This window comes from Rhamphochromis sp. 'chilingali', assembly GCF_963969265.1.
Source record: "Rhamphochromis sp. 'chilingali' genome assembly, chromosome: 6".
Taxonomy (NCBI): Eukaryota; Metazoa; Chordata; class Actinopteri; order Cichliformes; family Cichlidae; genus Rhamphochromis; species Rhamphochromis sp. 'chilingali'.
Window position 1 is genome coordinate 34,972,651 of NC_137933.1, and position 24,669 is coordinate 34,997,319.

Below are 24,669 nucleotides of genomic sequence, written 5' to 3' on the forward strand. Positions count from 1 at the left end.
CTGTGTGTATGTGTATTAAATATCTGTAAATTTATATGTTAATGGAGTTATACAACCAAATACATGTAACAAATTGTAAGAAAGGATTTATGATAGGGTGGGGCATGAACAAAAAGAAAAACTGGGTATTATTTACTGAAGGAGCCGGGATTAAAAGAAAGTATAAATAAAAAATAAGTATTATATTTTCTATATATATTGTTGTATTATTTTAAAATGTTCAAAATAAAGTCATACACTATATTACAGTAATGTACAGTCTGGTAAAATTGTATTACGTATTTGTTTGTCTTATCAAATTTTTATACCTGAGGTCATTATTATCTTGTCAACTGTATTTGTCAGCAGCTCCCCTATGATACTATGCACTGGTTAAGCAAAGATTTAATCCCTGCATCATGGTCTATATATGAAATAATTTAATTTTAGTTTTTTTTTCCAAAGAAGTTAAATGGGTTTCTGCTCTTTATTTAAGAAGTTTGTAGTCTGACCGTACAAGAGTACTTCATGCATACACAGACTGGGTAAAGGTTGCACTTGGTTAAGAATTCACCCGGAAGAGATTGTGGAGACCATTATTCTGTATGGCAGTTTGGAGGATATAATGAAGTTTCACCGTGGGCTCTGTATTCATGCCTCATAGTCTAAGACACCTACTGACCGCCAATGTGCAAGACGTAGGAGGTTACCCTGAGGTTAGAACAGAACACAGTTCTATGGTTGTCTGCATCACAACATGTAGTCAGTAAATATTCCTCTAATAGCCAATGTTTCAAGACAGTAGAGGATGAAAGCACTTTTCTGTTCCTGGAATTTTGATGTGTCATCAATAATAGAGAAAAGATTGGTGCAGAAGTGAGAGGGCAATAAAAAGGGGTCAAGCTGCAGGAAGAAGTTCATGATGAGGGCAGGAGTGAGGGGAAGATTAGATGTTGTTTGAGCTCTGAATACAGATGGTTTCATTCTGTGGTGATTTTTGCACACTTCCACAATTTCGACAGCTAAATACAGAAACGCTGTCGCTCCACTGGAGTTACTGAATGCGTACTAGCAGAAGAAAAATGCTGTGAACCAGGGCTAAGTCAGTGGATATATTAATGGCTCATATTGTGAGCAATAATTTGCTTCACTAATTTTATTTACAGTAATACAATAAATACAGATTAGATGGCAGAGTGAAATGTCATTAGTTTAAACCTGTTAATCTTTTCAATCGACCAGAAACAAAACAAAAACACTTTTGCAAGTTCAATGCTTATGCTTAAGCTCAATGTTTTAAAGTGTTAATATCTTCATAGGAAAGACTATAAGTAATTAGTGCATTGCTCCTTCTCCATCACTCCAGGATCTACCACAATTTCTGTGCTGTGCTGATTATATTTGTTGGGAGTGCTGAGCTCAGGGTCTACATGCCAAACTCTAACTGCTGCAAAAAAAGAATGCACAATGTGATGTGAAACTGATTCACAAGGAAAAGCTGCTGAAAAGTCTACTGCCTATTAGAGAAAATTTCCTCAAGAAAATTAACATCGGAACAGCTGGGATCTAAAATAAAGCAAATACAGATGTTTTATTAGTTGCAGTCATATATTGAATACTTAATTCAGTTGTTTCATGATTGAATTAAGATTTAAAAGAAATCATGCCATCATGTTGACACTTCAAAATAGTTATTTCTCTGATAGAGGAAAATATCTGCAAAATATCTGGATACAGTACTTATGAATCAGAGGTAAGTTAATCTTTCTTGGAGGGAAACAATAATAGCATTTACAACAAGAGCCGAGCATTTCAGAGGTACTGTGTGCACTTTTGTACAAAACTGAAAATGGCTGTTTTATGGTAGAAAAAGATTGGTCACTAATAAGGATTTACTATAAATGCAAACCAGATGTATGTATCACCATATCAAGAACTGTAAAACATTGAAATGATTTCTCTTTAGAGTCAAATGTAAATAATATATTATAGATAATTCAGTATATTTTTTTCATAGGAATTACACAGTGTGGAATGATCATATCCCACTAGAAATAAAGAAATATGTACAGTTAGTTTCAACTCTCCAAAAATGCAAAAGTTTTCTGATTATCTGCTTCTGTCATCCAGCAGGCTGTGAAATGCCTACACCGAGTTCAAAGTTGTGACTAGTTTAAAGGCAACAAAAGTTTTATCACCACAGCTAAAAAGAGGCCACGGGTGGTTCATGTAACAACAGGGAACCACACAAATAAATAAAGAGGGAGATTTTTCTTTCTCTTCAGTTACTGGCAGAGTGTTGGGCTGTCCAAGAAGCCTGAAAACCATTTTTTTTTATCATTCACATTGTCATACATACATTTATACATACATATTACATAGGCTGCTTTTGGACCTCGTAGCTGTGTAGGGAGAAAAAGACATGGTTTGCCAGAAAACAGTCAAATATATGCAATTGGCAGCAGGGAAGGTGCACAGTATTTGTTTTTCAGGAAAAGGTGGTGATCTGCTACTGTCGGCAGTTTGGTGAGGTTACATATCTTTGGTCAGCAGTGGATGCGAAATAACTGACAACATGTGCGATTACATTAACTGCCATAAATCTGAGTTCTGCTGTGTAACCATATATGGTCCATGTTACACAGTCAGCTCGTGCTCTCCTCTTCATAAGTAATCCACAAGCGTCATTGTCGGTAAACAGTACCTGCAAACTGTTCCCACTGAAGCAAAGAAGAGGGATTCTTTGAATAAGACACAGATCAAATCCTTTAAGTGTTTTAGATTCTCCACTTTGATACTGATGCCTCTCACCACAGCTGACATCTGCAGTGAGTGGATTCTTGGCACACACCATTTTCCCCTCATAACAGCTGTCTTCAAATAAACCAACAAAAATGTCCCTTCTTCACTTTCCACAGTTGGCAAAAACAACAAGTGCCTATTTTAGGCAAGGTCCAGCCAGTCTATTCTTCCCAGCTGCCACAGGACCAGAGGGCCTCCAGGAGGTACTGACTCTGGACCACCATGGAGCGGAGTGACCCTGGTAGAGAGCGCTAGCTTTGTCGGCGATAGGTCGACTGTTTGTGGGCCACCCGGGAACATGAAGCACAGCATGTTGTCTTGTAGTAATCATACACGCAGAGGCGAGCCTGGACCACCACATTGCAGTTGAAGTATTTGTCTCTGCAGTTCTCATCTGAATACAAAATAAGAGTTGATAATATAATTCAATAAAGATATGGCAGTGGAGCCACAGAGTTTCAGGGAAACTGGGAGGACATTCCCTTTATTATGCTCACAATGTGTTGATGCTAAAAATCATCAATAAATATTCATTCAGGTCAATCGTATAAAACATTGACTGACCTATCAGAGGTATGCAGGGCTCTGGGTTGCAGTCCTCCTTCTCTTCTGGTTTCAACTGCACATCGCAGCCCTCTCTGGACAGCATGTCATCAGACAGACAGCGCACCTCTCTCACACGGAAACCTCCTTCACATGTTTTGGAGCACTTGAAGAGCAAGAGTCAGTGACAGTAATCATTCTCATATGCTTGCCCTAAAGTCAGTGAGGATATCACAGCGAATATTCTAAACATTACGATCAAAATTTGATCAACTATTTCAATTAAATTTCTAATAGGGAAAATGGGATAATCTGGTTTTGAGGTGTCAGATGTAAAAAGGTGATGCTAGGCACCAATCCGAGTTTAGTGGGCTGCTTGGGTACTGTCAGTTAAATCTGACCAGTCAGAATCCTGAAAAGAAAGGTTCAAGGGAAATTGTGCTATTGATGTCCTTTAATTAGTATTAATTAAACTTTACATTTATTTAATGTCAAAAACACCAGGACACATTTTAGAGGGTTTAAATAAAACTGTTACATATTAAACGGTAACAAAAATGGTACATAGCAAATAAAGATTTATAACCTACTTATTTATAAGTATTTATAAGTAGGTTATAAATCTTATTATAAAATAAGATACCTATAAATATAGGTTATAAATCTTATTTATAACCTATATTTATAACCTACTTATTACCTATTAATCAGGAGACTCATCAGCTAGCTCTCACAGATAGTTAGCTCTCGGAATGGGAAAGGGGCTAAAACCTGCAATCTTTTTAATGAACAGCAGGGAGCGACTCCTCTGCTTTAAAAAGACAGATAGTATAAAAGCCAAGAAAAAATAATTTATAATATATAATATATATAAACTCAAAATCCTGACGAGTTTGCAATCTCACGGGCAAGTTTCAAGAAATTTTAATAAGGCTTGACATTCATTACTATTTAGAGTAAAATAAATGACAAAAATAGGATTGGCTTTAGAGCAGGGCTATGTGTGATTGGCAAGTCGCTGCTATTGGCTATGAAGTCTCCACAGAGACAGATCTACCAGTTGTGATATGCGGTTAAAAAAGTACCTAAGGGTTCAAAACAAAGTGCCCACAAACCAATGAGTGACATCACTGTGCCTACACCACTTTTATGTACAACTCAAACAACCATCTACGATAGATTTAAAGTGATTTCTTATCAGTCGTTTTAAGCACTGTGAGGATTCTAAGCATCTAAACTGTGATAGAGGGTTTTATATCTTACTCACAGCACTCCAGTCAGTGTGGTACCACTTTGCTCCACAGGCCTTGAGGCTACAGCTCTGCTGCCTGAGAGGTTTGTCCAGGGATGAGCACTCATATGGTGGCATGACAGTGAATCCTTCATTTGACTTCATCAAACACACCACTGACCTCTGCTGGGTGCCGGTGCCACACTCTGCAGAGCACTATGTTCAGTTAAACACAAAATCAGGAAAGAAAAACCCATGTGACATATTAATGTAAAGTCCTACATATCTGACAACTTCCCCGTACGTACAATGTAACCTCCAGTTGTGTTCATACCTGGCTCCAGGGTCCTGTGAACCACTCAATTCGATTCTCACACGGACCGTTGTTGCAGACCTGAGAGTCTGCGGGCCGTTCGCTGCCACATCCTTCCAGAGGGAGACTGCTGATTTGGTTGGTCAGGCAGAGAACTCCCCGTGTCCGTACACCCATACCACATTCAGCTGAGCACTGTGGAGCAAAACGTATTAGAGTTTAGGTCAAATTTTTGCACAAAGTAGAAACATAGGGTGAAAAATACATTAAAGAGAACGCACACAAGTCAAATGTGTGCAAAGGTGGTATGAGTTTGTGAGGAGGAAATAGAGAACCTAACTGTGCCCACTTTGAAACTTCATATCTTAGCTGGCTTTGTAGTTCGTATGTTTCAAATCAAGAGGAATCTAGGCAATCCTGCAAAATTAAAGTCATTCACTTTCTTCTTTTAGTCCTATTGTATTGCCGTAAAGTTAAATGGTATCATCACTGTAAAACAAAAAACACGTGCTTCTGTTGGATTCTCATGTCATCCACCGAGGTCTTCCTTTCCCTGCAAGAACTTAATATTTGTTCATGGCTAATCTGTTCTGCTGCTTACAAAAGTCATGCAATGTAACCTGAAAGCAGGAACAGCCTAAAGCACAGCCTATGATCGCGTGGCAACCACTGTCTTTATTGATTTTATTTTCTCATAGTTTTCCTCATAGGCATGAAACTTTCTACCTGACCTTAGTTGTATGTTTCCCTGCCAAAATCATCAAAAGGTATCTATATCAGCTGGCCATCAAGAATAGCTACTTGAGTGATGAAGACAGACCTTCTGTATACAAAGACTAGCTCTGTTATTAGAAATGAATGAAAGTTACTGTGTCTCCTGCTGACACTTACCCTGTTGCCCCACTCAGTGTAGAACCAGCTCTTGGCACAAGCTCCCATATCACAGTTCTCCACATCATTGGGCCGCAGATTCATGTTGCACTCCTCATCAGGAACAAAGTCGCCCACATTGCTGACACAGTGTACCTCTCGTGACCTCTGACCCAGCCCACATGGCACAGAGCACTATGAAGATACATACTACATGGATAGTGTTGTACTATGGAGGTATGTATAGCTAAGGAGACTGTACCATTTTCTTTTCATGAGTGTGCTTATTTGCTCAATTTAGATATAAGATATAAGAGTAGAGAACAGGAGTACAGATTCAAGATAACTTTCATAACTTCAGGGTCAGTTCAGAAAAGTCTTGTAAGTTAAATTAAGTCTGACTGCTGCCACTCACAGAAGTCCACTCTGAGCGAATCTGCCACTCACTGCAGATCTTTAGCTGGCAGGTACTGGCAGTTTCAGGCCGCTCCAGGTGTCGACAGCGGCTCGTGTGGACATTGAGGGTGCGGTTGGCGTAAACCTGGCGACACAAGACCTGCCGATGCTGCATGCCCAGACCGCAGGTTTTGCTGCACTCTGACCATTCTCCAATATCCCAGCTATTAAATAAAATGAAAAGCATTAGTGTCCAAAATGCGACATTCATTTGTTGTATTTTCTGTGATTTGTTCCTTTAGGGACAGAAACTGTACAAAATTAAGAGGATGTAAAAAACTTGGTTCACCTGAAAATCATCCATTTCTATATTTTAAAACAACAGTTTAAAAAAAATTGTATGAATATTTCCACATGGATGGTAAAATTTAAAATACATTCTTCCTCGTCATCTCTCAGTGTGATCTGAAATGCCTGGATAGAAAATTTGCTTAAAGGATTGAACCTTGGGGTGATATTTACAGCTTATATTAAGGCTTCATTGCGTACATGCATACTATTAAGTCAACTTGCATGTAGAATAAAAAACACTTTTTAAATTTAGACGTCTGCAATTTGCACTCTAGAAACAGAGGATAAATTTCTCACAATGCTGGGCAGGGCTGCAAGTTGCAGGCCTCTTCCTGTGGACTTGGTCGGCTGCTGCTGTCACACAAAGAGTCCGATACCTGGACCTGAGTCAGCCGGTTGACACAGTGAAAGATGGAATATCTGAAACCTAAAAAGTAGAAATTTAGGCACTAACTCCTGAAACAAATTTTGATTGTTGTATATACCGCATGGGAAAATCTTTTGTGCAATTAAAAGTTCAGTAAAGTCATATTTTACTCAATGTCATAAAGACCAAATGATTAATGTTTTAGCAATGCAACTTTTGAGTTTTGACTTTAGGTATAGTTTAACATGCACATGGAGACACATAATTTTTACATAATTGATAACTGGATGTAACATAATTTTAATGCCATATAAATGCAGACTTGCATCACAAACAGATATATATACACATCAAAAAAAAAAACTGTAAAACCTCAAGCAAACTTTTTTCACCGTTTTGTTATTTTATTACTCTCTCTGTAACTAAAAAGAAAAAAAAAAGCTCAACATAAACTTCTTTAACTGACCTTTACCACAGGAAGCACTGCACTCTGTAGCACCAGTCAGTTTCCAGTTGTATTCTCTCTCACGTCTGGGTGGCTGTACGGAGGGTACCTGGTTTTCAGTGGGAGGAGGCGAATATCTTCCACTGCCAGCTGGATTAAAGTTTTCCTGATGATTCTGCTGGTCGTATCCATCCTGTCCATTCACAGCATTCCCTAAGATGTGAAGTGTCATCAATTTGATATACTCTATGGATAGATATAGCTAGCTATATATAGGCCTGCAACGAACACGCACTTATTAATTTATCTAAAAGTTATTTTCTCCACTGGTTGTTTGCTTGGTCGTTTGTACACAGTAGGAGGGGCCAAAAGTGGGTCTTATTTACCTTCCGGCCTGCGGCTTGGTTGCTGAGGGCTCACGAGCTTCTCAGATGGGAGAATGTACTCATAGTGAACACCAGGATTTGGCTGCTGGAAGATCATCTGAGTGAAAGTAGATGAGACTTAGACAACAATTTCAAAACAGAACTGTAAGCCTTTCAACATTTGCACTTTCAAAATTTTACGCCGTTTCTCAGGTCAGCAAAAACAAAACAAACAAACAAAAAAAAACAAAACAAGGAGACCCACCACCGTAACTTTCTTGGGGTTCAAGCTGATTTTTTTACTCACATAAACGTCCAGAATCTCATTTGTGGGGCCTTCAGCGAGAAAGGATTCCCCAGCTGTGCTACTGATTTCATTGGGTCGGCGGTAGGTGAACATGGTCCCTGCACCCTCATACTTTCCTGGCCGGTCAATTGCCCAGTTTCCATTAATGATTGATCGCCCTGATCGGCTTCGCAAAGCTGGTAGACACAGAGAGACTGACAATCAAGACTGACAAACACATGAGAAAAACATGTAACCAAAAAGCTCTTCTATATAATTATTGTTTAATGTAAAACTATTTGGCATAATGGGATCTGTATTCTTTTTAAAAGTGGCTCAAACCCAAAAAGGTAATTACAGTAGCTAACTGAATAAAAGCTCTCACATGCACTTTCAGAGCAATGTCTTTTTCAAATGTGACAATCTGTTTGTGCTGGCAAATCTTTCATGCAAATCCTGTAACAAAATCTCCCAAGAGGTTTTTCCACTGATTTCATGGATTAAATACAAAAGGGCCATTAGAAAGACATTAGAAGTGTAACATTAGACAGGCTTGTAAAAGAGTGTTTGGACAAGTAAAAGCACTATTAGAGATGCAGAGCGTAGAACAAAGGCCTATTGAAGGGAAAATCAGGGACGTGATGAGGATATAGTTGATGGCTCCTGCCTGATTCTAGTCTTGTTTGCATTTTAAAACATATGTTGCTCCCTGGAACTGTGTAATCTTTTTATAAATTCAATGCATAACACCTTCAGATCATTCCTCTTTATTTTACCTTTATAAATGTGCCACAGATTTTTAAACTGAAAACATATCCACTTAGAGAACACACGTTTTTTTTCTTGCTATGTGTGAATGAAGAATGAAGAGTTTGTAAATGCTGTATAAGGTGCAGCAAAGTTTTTCATATAAATACTAGTATTTTTTGTCTGTACATAACTCTGTGTACTTGTGTATATAAATGGTCAGTTCAAATTAAAGAAAGCTGAGCATACTTGGCATCTAAGCAGCTGGGGTTTGAAAGACAGCCACTGAATTCGTCGTCTTAATGTTTCCAGTTTTTTATTTTTTTTATTGGGTGGTGAAATTCCGCACTTTAATTAAAAAAGATTGTGAGTCCTGAAGGGTAAGATCCTCTGATGAAAGCATGTTTATGCACTTTCCTCAGGGAAAGCAGTTGCGGGTGGGTGGATGGGGGGTGGTGGGGTGGACTAGGACTGCTCTCCTCTTCCTCTAAACCCAATGCTGAGTCAGGGCAAGGTTCTCATTAAACAATGTCTGACATTCCAACAGCCATTTCTGAATAAATAAGCCTCTACTGTCCCACTGTTGCACCTCAGTAAAAAGTGTGGGTCACTCAAAGGCTCCACTAAACAACATTAAGACACAGTGGGTGGCGATATAGGCATAAGGCCAAAGAAATCCTAAAAAGCAAAATGCTGTTTAATAAAACAAATGTAACAAAACAGCTCCTACCTGCTCAGGCTTATTTAGTGCTAATGTAACAAACATTTCTCACATTCATCATTTAATGATTTCTTTTCATGACTTTCTTTTCACTGGTGTCATACATGTAACACTACGCATGGCAGATGGCGGTTTTCTGACGTATGTTCTGAGCTGCTGAAAGCAGAACTCTGCAGCAAACTGTGACTAATGAAACTGTAAACCAGGATGGAAACTAAAATGCTCTATTTGCTGCGAGACAGCTAAATTAGCAGTTACCAACGACAAGCACTCTTAGAGGCCTCTTATTTAAAGTATATGGCCAACATTCAAGCATTTCTATACTGTTCACACAGTTTTAGCAACTAATACCTAAAACCTCTTTTCTCAAGCAAACTAGCAGATGTCAAAATATTATTATAGTATGACTGATGTGCTGCTAAGAAACGATCTCTGTTATTTTTTTCCCAAACATAATTCATTTAGCTGTCACATATGCAATGAAATATAATGTGATGTGAACGGAAACATTTTTATATTTGGCATCTGCGTTTAAATAAAGAATATGCCCAGCACAGCATGGCAGAGAGTAAAGACTGAGTAGGAGTAAGCACTATGGAGGAAGGTGGGGCTTTTAGATTACAGGTCATTCAGGGCCACTGTAGTCAAAAGAACATTTAAATTACTGTAGAAAGAAATAACACTCTCTTTGGCTCTATTAGGAGAGCACACGTCTCCACAATTCCACAAAGCCACAGGAGGAGATACCAGCTGTAAGACTGTACAGAACATCAGGCTTCAGTGACAACAGGTATGGCCCCGAAAGAACATGAAAGGAAGATGGAGTCGAGGGGAGTTACAACGCGACTTCAGGCACAACTGTGGTCAGGCTAATGCAGCTTAAAACACAGAGTGTATTAGTTGATATAGAGCATAGCTGAGATCCACTGAAGATTATGACTGATCTTGACTGCCTGAACGAATGCTGAACTAATAAAGAGTAACAAAAAAGTGGGAAAAAGGGTGTAATTTTAATTTAGGTGCTTTAAATTACTTGTTAGTGCTCATAATCAAAACAGTGAAATGCTAAAGCAGTTCTGTTGGCTAAAATGCTAAACTTAACTTATACATTCACCCAGCTGCAATACAGCAGCTAGAATAAAATTAAGGAAACCAGCCATGAGCAAGAAGACAAAACTGCACTAACTGGCTATTCTTCGTCAGTACAGCCACAGCACAGTATCCTGTGAGTATGTTTACCACCCACCTAGGTAGTTTCTGCTCTTCACCATCTCAGTAACATTGATCTTGGTGGCTCCTTCTGGGATCTCCACTATCTTGTGATAGCCGATCTTGGATAAACTATGTTTGAACACTCCTGAAACCAGCCTACAGGTTGAGTTGTCACCTCCACACACGCCACACTTGTCCACCACCCTTCCTGATCCGAGATACTCATCGCATCCTAGACTCTGCGGGACAGAGAGAGAAGTAATGAGGTAATGAGATATAGTGATAATCTTTACTTAGTGAAAGAGCAGTAAAGTGTGCTAATCATAAAACATTTTTAGTGAAAAAAATAGGAATAACAGAGATTATGCAGAATAAACACAGATCATATAGATCAAAAAATCTGCTAAATAAACACAATGAAGTCATTTACTTAACTATAACATAAGAAAGGCTAATTAGCATGATCATCGTTACTTTCCAGAAGGCATCGTTTTGGAATGACAGCCTCTGAATTGATGGCAAATTTCCTCTCGACAGTATGAGGTTTCTTCATCACACTGGTGGCAATAAATTACAGGATACTTGGTCACAGTAAAAATAGAACAGTTAACATCAGCAATCCATAAATTGAGTCAAAGCAGCAGTAAAAGTCTGTCGCTGTTAAACAGGTGGCCCAGAAGTCAAAACTGGTTGCAGTGCGCTACCGTACAGTCAGACATGCTAAGCTTTAGCATGTCTGACAAGCTTAAGTCCAGTACAACCACATTTACCAACATAACGGTAGGGAAAGAAATTGTGACACGAAAGAGCCACCTTCAAAACTCTAAATCAGATTACAACTTTCACCAGGCGTTAATGTAAATTCACAGATGCAGCTGATGCATTCCACTTGGTGTAACCCCAGCATACTCCACTCAGCATAAAAAACTGTTAAATATAACCCTCAACGAAGAAGACCAATACTGGTCGATTTCACCATTTCACATATGTTCCTGTAGTGAAATGATCTAAACAAAAATAAAGGAAGTATATAAGAAAAAAATAGGATCATCCCCATGGATTTTGCAGAAATAGATCACCATAAATCAGTTGCAGAACAGTGAAAATACAGAAACACAGTGGAAAATGGAGAAACAGGTGGAGAAGGGTATAAGAAAGTGATGAAAAGAGAGAGAACGGAGAGGTGGAAGAAGAAATAGTGGCCATGGGTGGACTAAGGGGGTGAACTCAAAATGAAATTCTTGCTCTCTCCCACCCATAGCAGGCCAGTCAGCTCTTGGCCAAAGCATCAGCTGGGCCAAAGCAAACATGAAATGCCTTCTTCAACACAGGAAATAAGTGATGGGAGAAAAGAACAGCAAACTAAGAGTGATGAAATTTTTTTAAATAAAACTCCCAAAAGCTTTGGTGGTCAGCATGGAATTATGTTGGAAACTCTGTATGAAAATCACTAAACATAACAGAATAACATTCAGAGAAGCACCGTTGCACTTTATGATCTCACTTTACAGATCGACGAATACAGAGCAATTCAAAAGCTACAATCTGGCTGTAACGAAATGCATAATATATGGTAAAATGCATCTGAGGACATTTAAACTGGCTACAGCACAGCATATCTACCATGGAAAACAAATTAAAATGGAGTCAAGTAGGGCTGTCTGTTTAAATGACTACCAATGAATGAATATCTCCTCTGCATCTCCATTTTCATCGTAAATCCCTTCAAACTAAAACAACACCATTATAGAAGCGAGGCAGCATTTGCCTGAAAAAGGGAAAAAAGTTCCTCTCATAAAACAGATGCTGACATGGTGAGAGGTTATCTGTGGACGTTTGGATGGGAAAATGTTTAAACCAAAACACGTTAATGTAGGAGTGGAGAATTTATGTGACTGTGGATGTAAAAACAATCAGGATTTTCATTCTTCTGATATGAGGAAGGGCCAAGAGATTCTACACTCTGTACACATATTAGAAAGGTAAGGAATTTCTCGATATCGATATCTCGATTAAAATCAAGGTTTTTTTGGTCTTGTAAGTTGTACAAAGCACTAACATTGCTCTGCATACTTTTCTGACAAACATGAGTCCATCAAAATGATGTGAAGACGGTGACATTTTAATACATCTTTAACATCTATATATCACTAGCTGCTACAAGTTAAACTCAAACAGAAATCTCAGTGTGGCTGTTAAAAAAAAAGAGACAACTTTTAAACCTCACCCTAGTCTGAGAACACGTCAATGTTTTTTTCGCCTTCTCTCTGTGGGTGGTTTGTGCCATCTGTTGAGGAAAACCACCCTGTTTTTAGTGGAACTGTAACAGGATTTTGAAAATGTCGCTAAAGCCCACCTTCATCTGGAAATGGTTACATGTGTCAGGACAGTGGAGTCGACCTTAAGTTAACTCATGAACACTGAAAACAGCATCATCTTAAAGCAGATCCTGATGATATTTTCCCATGCAATGCAGTTGGGTTAAAGTCATCACATTGCAGAGTTTTCTGTAACAAACTGAATTCTACACAGTTTTGCCAAAGGCACTTGTCACTGGAGATATCATCTACTCCCAGAAAACACAACAAGACATTTAGAATTAGACACAGATCCTGAGAAGTGAGCCTGAGAAGTTAGTCTCTTTCTTATTGAATAGCAAGTCTATCCTTAGTGGCCTATATTTCAATGTACTTCTCGCTGCAGCTTTAATATTTGAATACTGAAAAACAGTAGAGCAGAGACCTCAGGACCCACTGCTTAGTATTGTGGTCATGACTGAAAATCCTAAAATGATTTAATATAAATAAATAATAAAACACTAATGACGTCATGTAAATGCAGAGACATTAACCTCTTGAACCCAATAATCTATTGTACTCCTTTGCTTTAATGCTTTATTGCATAGCCAATACATGTCTTCTTCTTACGGCCACTCATATATGACACTGTTTGTTCATTAAAAGTAGTATTATTGTTCATATTCCAGCTTTATAACTTTGCTGTCATCAGATGATTATTTATGTTTTTAATAGGTCAAGACAATATATATAATTCTATTTTAGATTTGTTATTAAGTCGATTTTGTAGTAGAAGTATGTAAAATAGAAACGTTACAGTGTGTAAAATCTCACCACTAGATGTCAGTAGACTGCAGATTGCAGTCACCTAAGTTCTGTTTTCCCCTCTCAATTAAAGTGCATAATCCTAGCTATGGTGGCGTCTGTAGAGCTCTGTTTATCTGTATTGAGGGAAGGCTTTCGATCTGCTGTCAGCTGTCAATGTGTGTTCACGTCTATTTACTTTGGACAGACGGTTCAAATTCTTTAAGGAGTCCAATGCTCTTCAATTACACCTTTACCTTTACCTAGAACGTTTCTACCTATCTAGTCACATACATAAAGAGCCATTAGGCAGAACAATTCAATTAAATTCAGTTTTAATTATATAGTGCCAAATTACAACAACAACTGCCCTGAGGCACTGTATACTGTAAGGTTAACACTCTATTAACAGGGAAAGCTCAGTAGGTAGGGTGGAAGCCCCATGATCAGAAGGTCGGTGGTCCGAATCCACTGAATGGCTACCCTGAGATACCCCTGAGCAAGGTACCGTCCCTACACATTGCTGCCCACTGCTTCACTGAGTGAATGGTTTAAATGCAGAGAGGAAGTATACCTTCTTTCTTTCTATAATAATACAACAGTGATGCCCATCTCAGGCGCTGATGGTGGGCAACGTGGCACAAACCAGCACCCCTACCATTGTATTTTTAATGGATTCATTCCAAGTTAATGAGAATGGATCAATTAATGCATCATTTTGTTGGAAGCCATAATTAACAATGTACATTTATGAGTACAATATACTTTTTTATTAAACAAACCCAAAAATGGCTTCCTGTGACTTAAAGTATTTCTTAAACAATTTTTATATTAATTATCTTATAATTATTGACCTAAAAAATTATCAATTTTAAACATCAACCACGTGATAACAGTGACTGTAGACCACCATAATCAGCTGCTTTTTCTAATATTCCAGTTTATCTAAACTCCCGTCAGTATACAGTACTGTATAGAGAGTATACGAGGCCAACAAGGGAGTGTGTCCTGATCTATAGTTTAGAGCAGGACATTACTAGATATATATTATTTTTGGATCTTTTTTGTACACTGTTTTAATTAACCTAACAACCAGATGACTAAAAAACTGGTGACAGACTAGACTTAAAAAGGTATACATCTATGTCTGTAACTGACTAATCCATATATATTTGCAGAATTTGAGAACCAAAATGAACATTTTGTAAAAAAACAAAAAAACAACAAAAAAACAAAACAAAAAAACCCACAGAAGCCATTAGTGTAGATTAAAAATTCTCATTTTTGAACTACAGCAATAAAATTATTTTATGAAGTTAAATGTCAATTTAAAATAATTACAGATAGAACAAATGTCCTGCTATATCCGCCAGTAAGCTGCTAAACATTCTAGTCTACAATTTGGCACCACGGTGATAATTTGCAGTGGATTTATCACCACACAGTGCTGTATCTTTGTTTCAACAACAACTTCCTAGAAATTAGGATGATAACAAGAAAAGAAAACCAGTAAATGGATTTGAATTATCTACAGTTTTGGCACAGAAAACCAAAATACAAAGTGAGCAAATCTGTACACTGTACTGCAGAGACACGTTGTGCACTGTTAATGTAAAATAATGATTATTGAAGTTATAAAGTGTTTAAAAGAGTCAATATGCAAATCTGATGTCACATGTGCTCATATAAACTACTCTTTATTGTTATTGTAACTAAAACCTTTATCAAAACATTGCAACTAAATTCTTATAAGTCTCTTAATGAGTTTAACATTATATTAAAAGGATATAAAGGGACAATACAGTAAATGATTAACACAGTGCCCATGATCAGTTTGTTGCAATTTTGCTCTTACAGAGGCCACGCAGCTGTAAGGGCAATACATGTTTAGAGGGAGCGAATGAATAAAATATCAGATTTGCGAAGAATGCAAAGAAATGATATTTTCTTCCTAATAGCAGCTGGCATAATTTTACAATTACCTTGCAATAATATCCATGCTGGAGGCCTGGTTTGTGGCTACACATTATGAATAAAAAGTTAATGCTCTGAATGATATCATCCTGAAATTAACAACAGTGCTAGATGTAGCTCATCTGTACTGTAGTAAATCAAGTTAGAAATGTCATGGGGGTGGGGGTGGGCACGTTTTACAGCATCCAGAGGATGGTCGGTGTACTCCAACCCACCTCTGGCGCTGGTGCCCTACTCTCAATTTTGTTTGTGTCCGTTTGTGTCCGCGTGCGCCTGTTCGTCTGTGTCTATATGTCAGGTTGGGTCTTAGACTCAACCTCTCTGGGTACATCTCAGGCCCTCTAAAGTACGAAGGCCTATCTCCCCTCACCACACTCCCTGCCGGTGGCTGATGCCCTCAGACGTTGGTGTGTTGGTGGTCTTTGTCGTCTGGGGCTGTACCGGCTCACTCCTGGTGGCCGATTGGCGGGGCCGGGCGCCTGTGGCCCGGCTGGGCTCCTTCCGGGGGGTGGGGTGCCCTCAGGCCTCTGGCCTCTGGGCCTGAAGCTCGGTCCTCTCTGGCACAGCTGGCTGCCGGCAGAGCCCGCGGGCACGCCACTGCAACCCCCTCTGGTCTCTGCTCCGTAGCTGTGGGATGACCTCTCCTTTGGGGCTCTACTCAGCTCTTCCCAGGAGGGTGGCACGGTTCCCCCCCCCCCTTTGGTGGTCCTCCTCGGGTCCTTGTACTCTGGGGCCTCTGGATATCTGGGGCCTGGATCTCCTCCATACCTGCTTCATACCCTGGTGGACGGGGCTATGGCTCCCCACACTCCCTAGCAGATCGTTACATGGAGAAACCTTTGGAATACAAGCATGCTGATCCACACAGATGTGCACACAGGTGTACACACGGGTGTTCACTGATGCGGACTACACCTTTCTTGGCTGCTGCCTCAAAGCACATTGTGCGCTGTCTATCGTGCGTGCTGCACAATATCGTTTATTATTTAGTATCTACTGTTATCTACTGCTAGCTAGTTTATTGTGATGGTGCTGTTTTTTTTATTATGTTGCTCTTTGTTTGCTTTCTCTTCTGTTTTTTTTCTCCACACAGGTGATCCAGGTGTTTTGTTTGTTTGTGGGGTTTTTTTGGTTTCTTTCTTCCCCCCTTCTCACCGTCTCTTCTCCCCTTTGGTTTTCTTTCTCTCCCTCTCTTTCTTTCATTCTTTCTCCCTGTCCTATCCCCCAGTCATGTCTGTCCCGTTTGTAGCAACCGAAATTAAAATAAATTCATAATTATAATAAAGGTCAATCAAATGGACCAATATGGCAAGGCCATGATGATCCACTTGGTAAAATAAATCCGCTTGGCATCTTTCTTGGCCTTAAGACATCAATTCTGATGGCTAAAGATCCAAACGGGACACAAAAAAAAAGAAAAAAGAAAAAAGAAAAGAAATGTCATGGAAAACAGGCACTCCTTGGCAGAGGAACCTCTCAAAGCAGAAAAACACTGTAACTGCTGCAGAAACTAAATCTTTTGTGAGGTTTCGCCAGGCAGGGTTATTTGTGTTTTTGCACTTTGAAAGTTTGCCACATATTAACAGGGATAACAGCTCTTTGTGACACATGTCTGGAGCCTGACAACACATTTAAAGCAATTTAATCCTTGGTTGAAATGATGCTTACTTCTCAACATCATGATTTACTCACATGAAATAAATTCTTGACATTAACAGGCTTATAGAAGGCAGTGGCCTACATCTTATTTCTTACAAACTACCCGAACTACAAAGCTCCAAGCTTGGGAAAACAAAGGCACCAGTTTCTGCACATTGTCAGATGGTGTTTAGGGTGCTGAGACAGAATCATCTGCAGCTGACAGACACATCCAGTCCTGGGGTGACAGACTGACTTACAGCAGCACATGCTTGCGGCTAGACCACCGAGCTACACTGCAACGTAGCATCCAGATGTGGGCAGCTGCACTATACCAACTAGGATCTAGGAGACTACATGAGGTCCATTGATGTGTTTTCAGTTTTAGGCTCAACATAACACAGTGATTTACATGTTATGCATTGCCAATATAAATTTGCATATTTCAGCTTCAAAGACTTGTTTATTTGTTATGTCCAGATATAAGTAAATTCTGTCCAACTGTCTTACACACATAGCATGGACACAGCTACTGCAAGTATGATATTTATGTCATTCCTATAGCTTTCTTCTTTCTGTTTAATGATATGAATGCAGTAAAGCATTTTGACTTCAACAGTACATAAAAGGGTCGGCAGAAAGCACAGACAGCTGGCAGCAAGTTATAAGAAAAGAAAGCGAAAAAACCTTAAAGTGAGTAAAACTGCAGTTCCTTGAAATAGCAGTTGAGACTGTTTTCAAAAGCTAGCATTAAAATAATGATATGACAGATAATTTGTCACACTGTGTAGTCAGGCGGTACAAGACCCCTGTGCTCTGTTTTAGTGAGTAAAATTCTAGTGTTTTATTTGTTTTATTTGTACGATACACACGCCTGTAGGACGCACCCACAGTCGATATATGTACTGTGTTATTGTTTTAAGCTATAGTGTTAGCTGATAACGGAGAACTCCACTTGAAAATATGCTTCCTCCAGGCTTGAAAAAAAACCCCATAAAACAAATAAAAAGAAATCAGAGCATCAAACAATGACGGTCATAAGCCAGAGGGTGACATAGTGGCTGTATCACATTGTTCTGCGGTTGGTTTTTTTTTTATGGCAATTTGAGTTTAAAATTACAACTCTCAGGTCTGACTTTCTTACCCTGAATAACTCACATCTTGCTTGGCCAAACTCTGCAGAGAAAAAAAAATGTAATGGAGGCGGTTATGAATAAAAGGATGTTTTCTCAGTCTGGAGAGGCTGCGGTGGTTAAGCCCCCCCAAGTCTTAATCCACATGAATCCACACTGGATCCCCACCATAACCTTTTAACCTGTGTTTTGGCAGTTTTTCCCTCAGCTTTCCTATCAACCCCAAAAGAAAAGCAAAATAACAATACTGTGAGCCATGAACTGCTGTCTCCTTTTCTCTATTTTCATTATACCAAATATACCAAAGCAATATTACTAACACTTGTGTAAACAAAACTGACACAAAAGTGGAGGTTTTAACTCTTTAACTGACAATGAATTAGACATCGTGCTTTCCACCAAGACGCTTCTCACAATAAAACTACTCTTACATAAAACTGCATCCTGTGATGGAATTAGTCCAGTACTGTAAAACATATTTATGAGCATAAGGTTAAAGGAGCCTGTTTGGTGCACATGTTGGGCATTTCTACAGATTCACACATAGAAAGGTTGTAAAATTCTTTGGAAAATGGCCAATGAAGTGATCATGACTTGGTCAGCTGTGACGCTCAAGTTCATCTGGAAATTCAATACAGCCCCGACTTGGCTTCCAGGTTGAGAATACAGAGGCAGTATCATCCCAACGACAAAGAATTTACAGTGGAAGTCATTTCAAGACGTGATGTTGTGTCTGGAAATGACATTATGGATATTGTACAAACATTTCTAGGACCAAAAAACAAAAAATCTGTAAAGATTGATATCAAATATGGTTGGAGGTTTGGTTTGGATTTAAATTAAATACACAAAGCGCACATCAGACCATAGTAGCATCTGTCCCCCACATGTTAAGATGCTATGGAACTTTAATTGGCTTTAATGAGGAAAGGCCTGCGACACTGCTTTTATCTCAGTCAGCACTTCAAACACATCTGTATCTGTGGAGTTAACATTACTATTGAGCTCTCGCATGACAATCTTAAACATAAACTGACATGACCGAATGATTTAGTCTTTCCTGTGTAAACAATTTAGTTTAACAACAGAGAAAGAAAATCCTCCTTCACTGTTTTGCAGATCACATTAACCTTTATGCTAATTTCTATATTTAATAATAGACTTTTCTGGAAGTAAATCAACAATATGACCAAAACTTGCAGATTTATTTTAGTTTTGGAAATCTGGTTTATAAAAAAAGAGATGACTTTTCTCTAAGCCAGTCCTCTAAACAATGTTTGCCTTGTTTTTATTTTTGAGTTTGTCCACATGTCTGTGTCCTTGGGGTTGTAGTATTTCAGACAAGAATTTAAAGAGACTGAAGGATAGTCTTTTCTGTGTCCTTTAAAACCCCAAAACAAAAAGCTGTTATTGTTCAGCTTATTACCAGCAGAGCCTTAGTTAAGGAGGACAAGGAATATTAATTGCATTAAAATATAAAGCAGCAAGTTACAGTTAAAAAAAAAAGACCCACTCTGATACCTCATACACTGTTTACTATTTCTCCCTGCGGTGACAGCTAGTGCTGGATGATAGCATATTCATTAAAAACCAAAGTTACAAAAGGCTGAGTAAACAGACTTCCAGCAAACACTCTTTATCACACAGCTTTGCACAAAAACAAAAACCTGCAAAGGTCACCTTATAAGGGAAAGCTAGAGTCTTTTAACACAATATAATGTGTCCAGCTATCAAGCTTATGCAGTATTTAAGAGTTCGTTTACAAGTTTCTCCTTTAAAAAAACAAAAAACACTGAACAGCCCGTCTTTAAGCTTAATTAAACATTAAGTGTACATGGTAGAAAAGAAACAAACTGAGATTGTCCACTGACTCTAACCCTAATTATTTCAAGATAACAATCATATTCAGTTCTGTTTAATTCAATTACATTTATATAAGCACCAAAACACAACAGTTGCCTCAAGGTATTTTATATTGTAAGGTAAAGACCCTACAGAGAAAACTCCAACAATTAGCCCCTAAGAGCAAACACTTGGCAACAGTGGGAAGGAAAAACTCATTTTTAACAGGAAGAAACCAGGCTCAGGGAGAGGCAGCCATCTGCCATGACAAGTTGGGGTTGAGGACTCGTGCAATCAATGTGTTTTCATTATAGTTACACCAGTCACCTAGAAAGTGCATGTTCTTAGCAAGTGGTCAATTGCCACTAATAAATAAATATATATATATATATATATATATATATATATATATATATATATATCTATCGCAAGTTCGATTCCTGCCTGGGGCGTCTGTATCCAGTAAGGGTCCTAAGGCTAGACCCCCTATGCTAAGCGAGCCTACCGCAGACATGAGTGAGACAGATAAATATGAAGGCATGCCGGCTCGGACGTCGCCCGGATCAACAAGGTCCGCGTCAGGTGTTGAGGAACCAGGGCACCCTGACGAAAAGTGGGCTACTGGAACAAGAAGGCATCGGTGGGCAATACATTGGGAAGATGGCCCCAACTGACCGAGTGCTCAGTGAATACCTCAGGCAGCAGAAACCCAAGAAAGAGGGAGACGAGGAACCATCATGGAAGGACAGGCCCCTGCACGGTATGTACCACCGGCAGATAGAGGAGGTGGCTGATATCCAGAAATCCTACCAGTGGCTGGACAAAGCTGGACTGAAAGACAGCACAGAGGCACTAATCATGGCAGCACAAGAACAAGCTCTGAGCACAAGATCCATAGAGGCTGGGGTCTATCACACCAGGCAAGACCCCAGGTGCAGGCTGTGTAAAGATGCCCCAGAGACAATCCAGCACATAACAGCAGGGTGCAAGATGCTAGCAGGCAAGGCATACATGGAACGCCATAACCAAGTGGCCGGCATAGTGTACAGGAACATCTGTGCCGAGTATAACCTGGAAGTCCCGAGGTCAAAATGGGAGATGCCCCCAAGGGTGGTGGAGAATGACCGAGCTAAGATCCTGTGGGACTTCCAGATACAGACGGACAAAATGGTGGTGGCTAACCAACCGGACATAGTGGTGGTAGACAAACAGAAGAAGACGGCCGCAGTGATCGATGTAGCGGTTCCGAATGACAGCAATATCAGGAAGAAGGAACACGAAAAGCTGGAGAAATACCAAGGGCTCAGAGAAGAGCTCGAGAGGATGTGGAGGGTGAAGGTAACGGTGGTCCCCGTGGTAATCGGAGCACTAGGTGCGGTGACTCCCAAGCTAGGCGAGTGGCTCCAGCAGATCCCGGGAATAACATCGGAGATCTCTGTCCAGAAGAGCGCAGTCCTGGGAACAGCTAAGATACTGCGCAGGACCCTCAAGCTCCCAGGCCTCTGGTAGAGGACCCGAGATATATATCTCTCTATAGATAGCTATATATCTCTCTATAGATAGCTATATAGCTATCTATAGAGAGATATAGCTATCACTTCATCAATATCTCAATACTTGCAGATTTGATCAGTTTAGAACTTTTTCTCAGATTTTGCTTCTATCTCGAATATGCTGGTTTGAAGCCATAAATAGAAACCAAAGCTCTAGTGGGTTTTTTTTATGATAATCACTCAGCCTTCCACTCTCCAAAACACAGTATGTTTTGAAATCAATAACAAAAAAAGTTCAACCAAAATGGGCTGACAAGCTGGAATTAAAGTATTTACTGTAACATTGGATAAGCAGTAAGGACAAAACACCTGTGGTTTAAAAAAATACAAATTGCATTGCATTTCTGTTTCTGCTGATAAAATAAACAAATAAGCAACTTACCAAAATGTTATTTTTGAATTTACAAGGTTCCACACTTGATTTCAGGCTACTGCATGAAAGCACATCTGTAACCTTTTATGTACAGAGAGAGTGGCAAGATGTTTGATCCCAACAGTAAAAAAGAAGCCTCATCCAAACCACAAAATGCCCTCACAGACTATAGAGCAAAGGGCACAGTTACTTCACTAAAGGCATCCATGCTTGTAAAACACTCAGAAATAGAAGTGTGATCAATCTACAGCCATTAAAACGTATAGAGTTTCTCCTGACTTCACAGCCCTGATTTAGAAGAACTGCTTTGGAAAGAGAATCACAGACTCTGAACAGCTCCTGCTGAGAACATCCACAAAAAGACAGAGACTAATCACAGGGGCTGAACAAACTAAATACTGCCAGAATTTTGCAGTGTGTGCCAGTAAAACGTATGTGATATAAACCACAATACTGCTGTAACCATAATATTCTGTTTGGGGGCCTCTGAGACTTCAGGTGGCCTTTAAGAACTCAAAAACTGAATATGAGCTGATTGCTCTGTTGTCTCCATCTGTCAATTACTGTCCCAGTTTTAACAAAAATCAGCCTCAAAACATTCATTACGCATTATATATGCTTCACAGTGGGTGCTTAATGTAGCCAGTATATTTGGGGGTTTCCTCAGCAATACATTTATCAGCCAGTTTTATCAGGATGAAACTGACAATTGTTTTGCAATTATCTGTGAATGGCTTTGTGGCAAGTAAAATCATTGTATTCTACTGTTTTGTCAACATATCTGGTTTACAAAAAAGTCAAAATAAAACTATCTAAAGGAAAACTAAATATATGAATTGAGTTGATTTTAAATGTTGTGTTTGCAAGTAGAGCAGTGGGGTCAGTCTAATATCATATAGATATTCACAGAAAATACAGGCAAATAGTAGATATAACAGAGTTATTCCTGCACGAGGCAGTGTCAGCTGTCTTTATCCTGTAGTTATTGAGAATGTAAATTAACATCAAAGGGGTTTTCATCAATTCAGCCACGTCTTACCAACTGTTTATGTACTGATATATTATAATGTTTATTTAACCTTTGGTAGAACCTCAAAATCCCATCCTTTCGTGAACCTCGGGACCAAAAAATGGTCCCGCCCCAAAAGTGCTCTTTAAATTAGTCAATCTTTTAAAACTACTTCTGCTTAAAATATCCATGTCAAGTTTTAATTATATTTTCATTGTTTTAACCCTTTAAATCCTAGTTTTATTACATGAGCGCCCTGTTTTTTTAGCCCCAAAAAACAAAAAACTAAATATTTTCCAAAAAAAACATTTGAAGTAATATTTGTTTGTTATTATAATTAGGCCTTTAGATGGACTAAAGATTGGCACCAACAGTCATTTCGATCGCCTTTTATTTTTTTTCCAGGAGCGCATTTCATAAAATGCACACTATCGACCACGCCCAAAAAGTGCTATAAAAAATTTATATATTAATATTTTATTCCACTTTAAATTAGCCAATCTTTTAGACCTACTTCTCCTTGAAATATTCATGTCAAGTTTTAATTACATTTCGCGGATTTTAACCCTTTATATCCCGGTTTCGTCACATGAGCGCACTGCTTTTTTTGCCCCAAAAACATAAAACATAAAACATAAAATATTTTCCAAAAAAAACATTTGAAGTAATATTTTATTGTTATTATAATTAGGCCTTTAGATGGACAAAAGATTGGCACGAACATTAATTTCGATCCGGTTTTAATTTTTTTTGCAGAAGCCAAAAATGTCCCCAGGCGGCGCTGCTGCTCCTGCTCCCCCGGGGAGGAGTGCCTCTGCCGCGGGTGTGTTTCGCGCAGCGCCGGAGCATATGGTTCGGTTCCCGTGTCTGCAGCACACACTTCCGCTACCACGTGAAAACAAATACGTCATTTCCTGTTGATTAAAAAAAATGAATGCACCCTCAAACGAACCTAAGGTCAGAAAATGGTCCGGAACGAGCAGCGGGCCAAGCTGCTGCTGTACGCGGGAAATTAGTCTGCCTTTTCCGGGTATCTGTCTCGAGCAGGCCGCTGGAGAACATGTGTATGTTCCAGCAGGCGTCACATGTGGAGCAAGGGCGCCACCCGGTGGACAAATAAAAAAATTACAACTCTAAGGCCTGTAGTCCAAAACGAAACCTAAGCTGGAAACCTGACGATCCCTTTGACCGTAATTTTTCTGGCGTGAAAAATAGCGTTTATAATGGGTTTCAATGGGGCACAAATCGGCCACGAGGTTCGATAGTGGATGTATGCCTTTTATTCAGCCATTTAAGCTCATTTAAAAAACTCAGACTGAAATTTTAAAATAAAATGGGAAAAAAATACATGTTTGAAAATTTGGCTATACTCCATTAAACACAGTGGAAATGGCGTGGAATTAAAAAACGGAAAGGCC

General features: G+C 39.1%; 1 protein-coding gene across 2 annotated transcripts in view; it reads right to left on the reverse strand.

Moving 5' to 3' along the window:
* Positions 1–220: 220 nt before the first annotated feature.
* Positions 221–24,669, reverse strand: part of thsd4 (thrombospondin type 1 domain containing 4) — a 50,252-nt gene continuing 25,803 nt past the window's right edge. For both annotated transcript variants that reach the window (XM_080884893.1, XM_080884892.1), the window contains exons 8-18: positions 10,663–10,867; positions 7,970–8,145; positions 7,684–7,780; positions 7,319–7,510; positions 6,783–6,912; positions 6,154–6,358; positions 5,760–5,933; positions 4,890–5,063; positions 4,592–4,771; positions 3,346–3,490; positions 221–3,175 (exon numbers count right to left, since the gene is read on the reverse strand). In XM_080884893.1, coding sequence (XP_080741019.1) covers positions 3,033–3,175; positions 3,346–3,490; positions 4,592–4,771; positions 4,890–5,063; positions 5,760–5,933; positions 6,154–6,358; positions 6,783–6,912; positions 7,319–7,510; positions 7,684–7,780; positions 7,970–8,145; positions 10,663–10,867 — 1,821 coding nt within the window. In that variant the 3' untranslated portion in view covers positions 221–3,032. The remainder of the gene's footprint in view (positions 3,176–3,345; positions 3,491–4,591; positions 4,772–4,889; positions 5,064–5,759; positions 5,934–6,153; positions 6,359–6,782; positions 6,913–7,318; positions 7,511–7,683; positions 7,781–7,969; positions 8,146–10,662; positions 10,868–24,669) is intronic.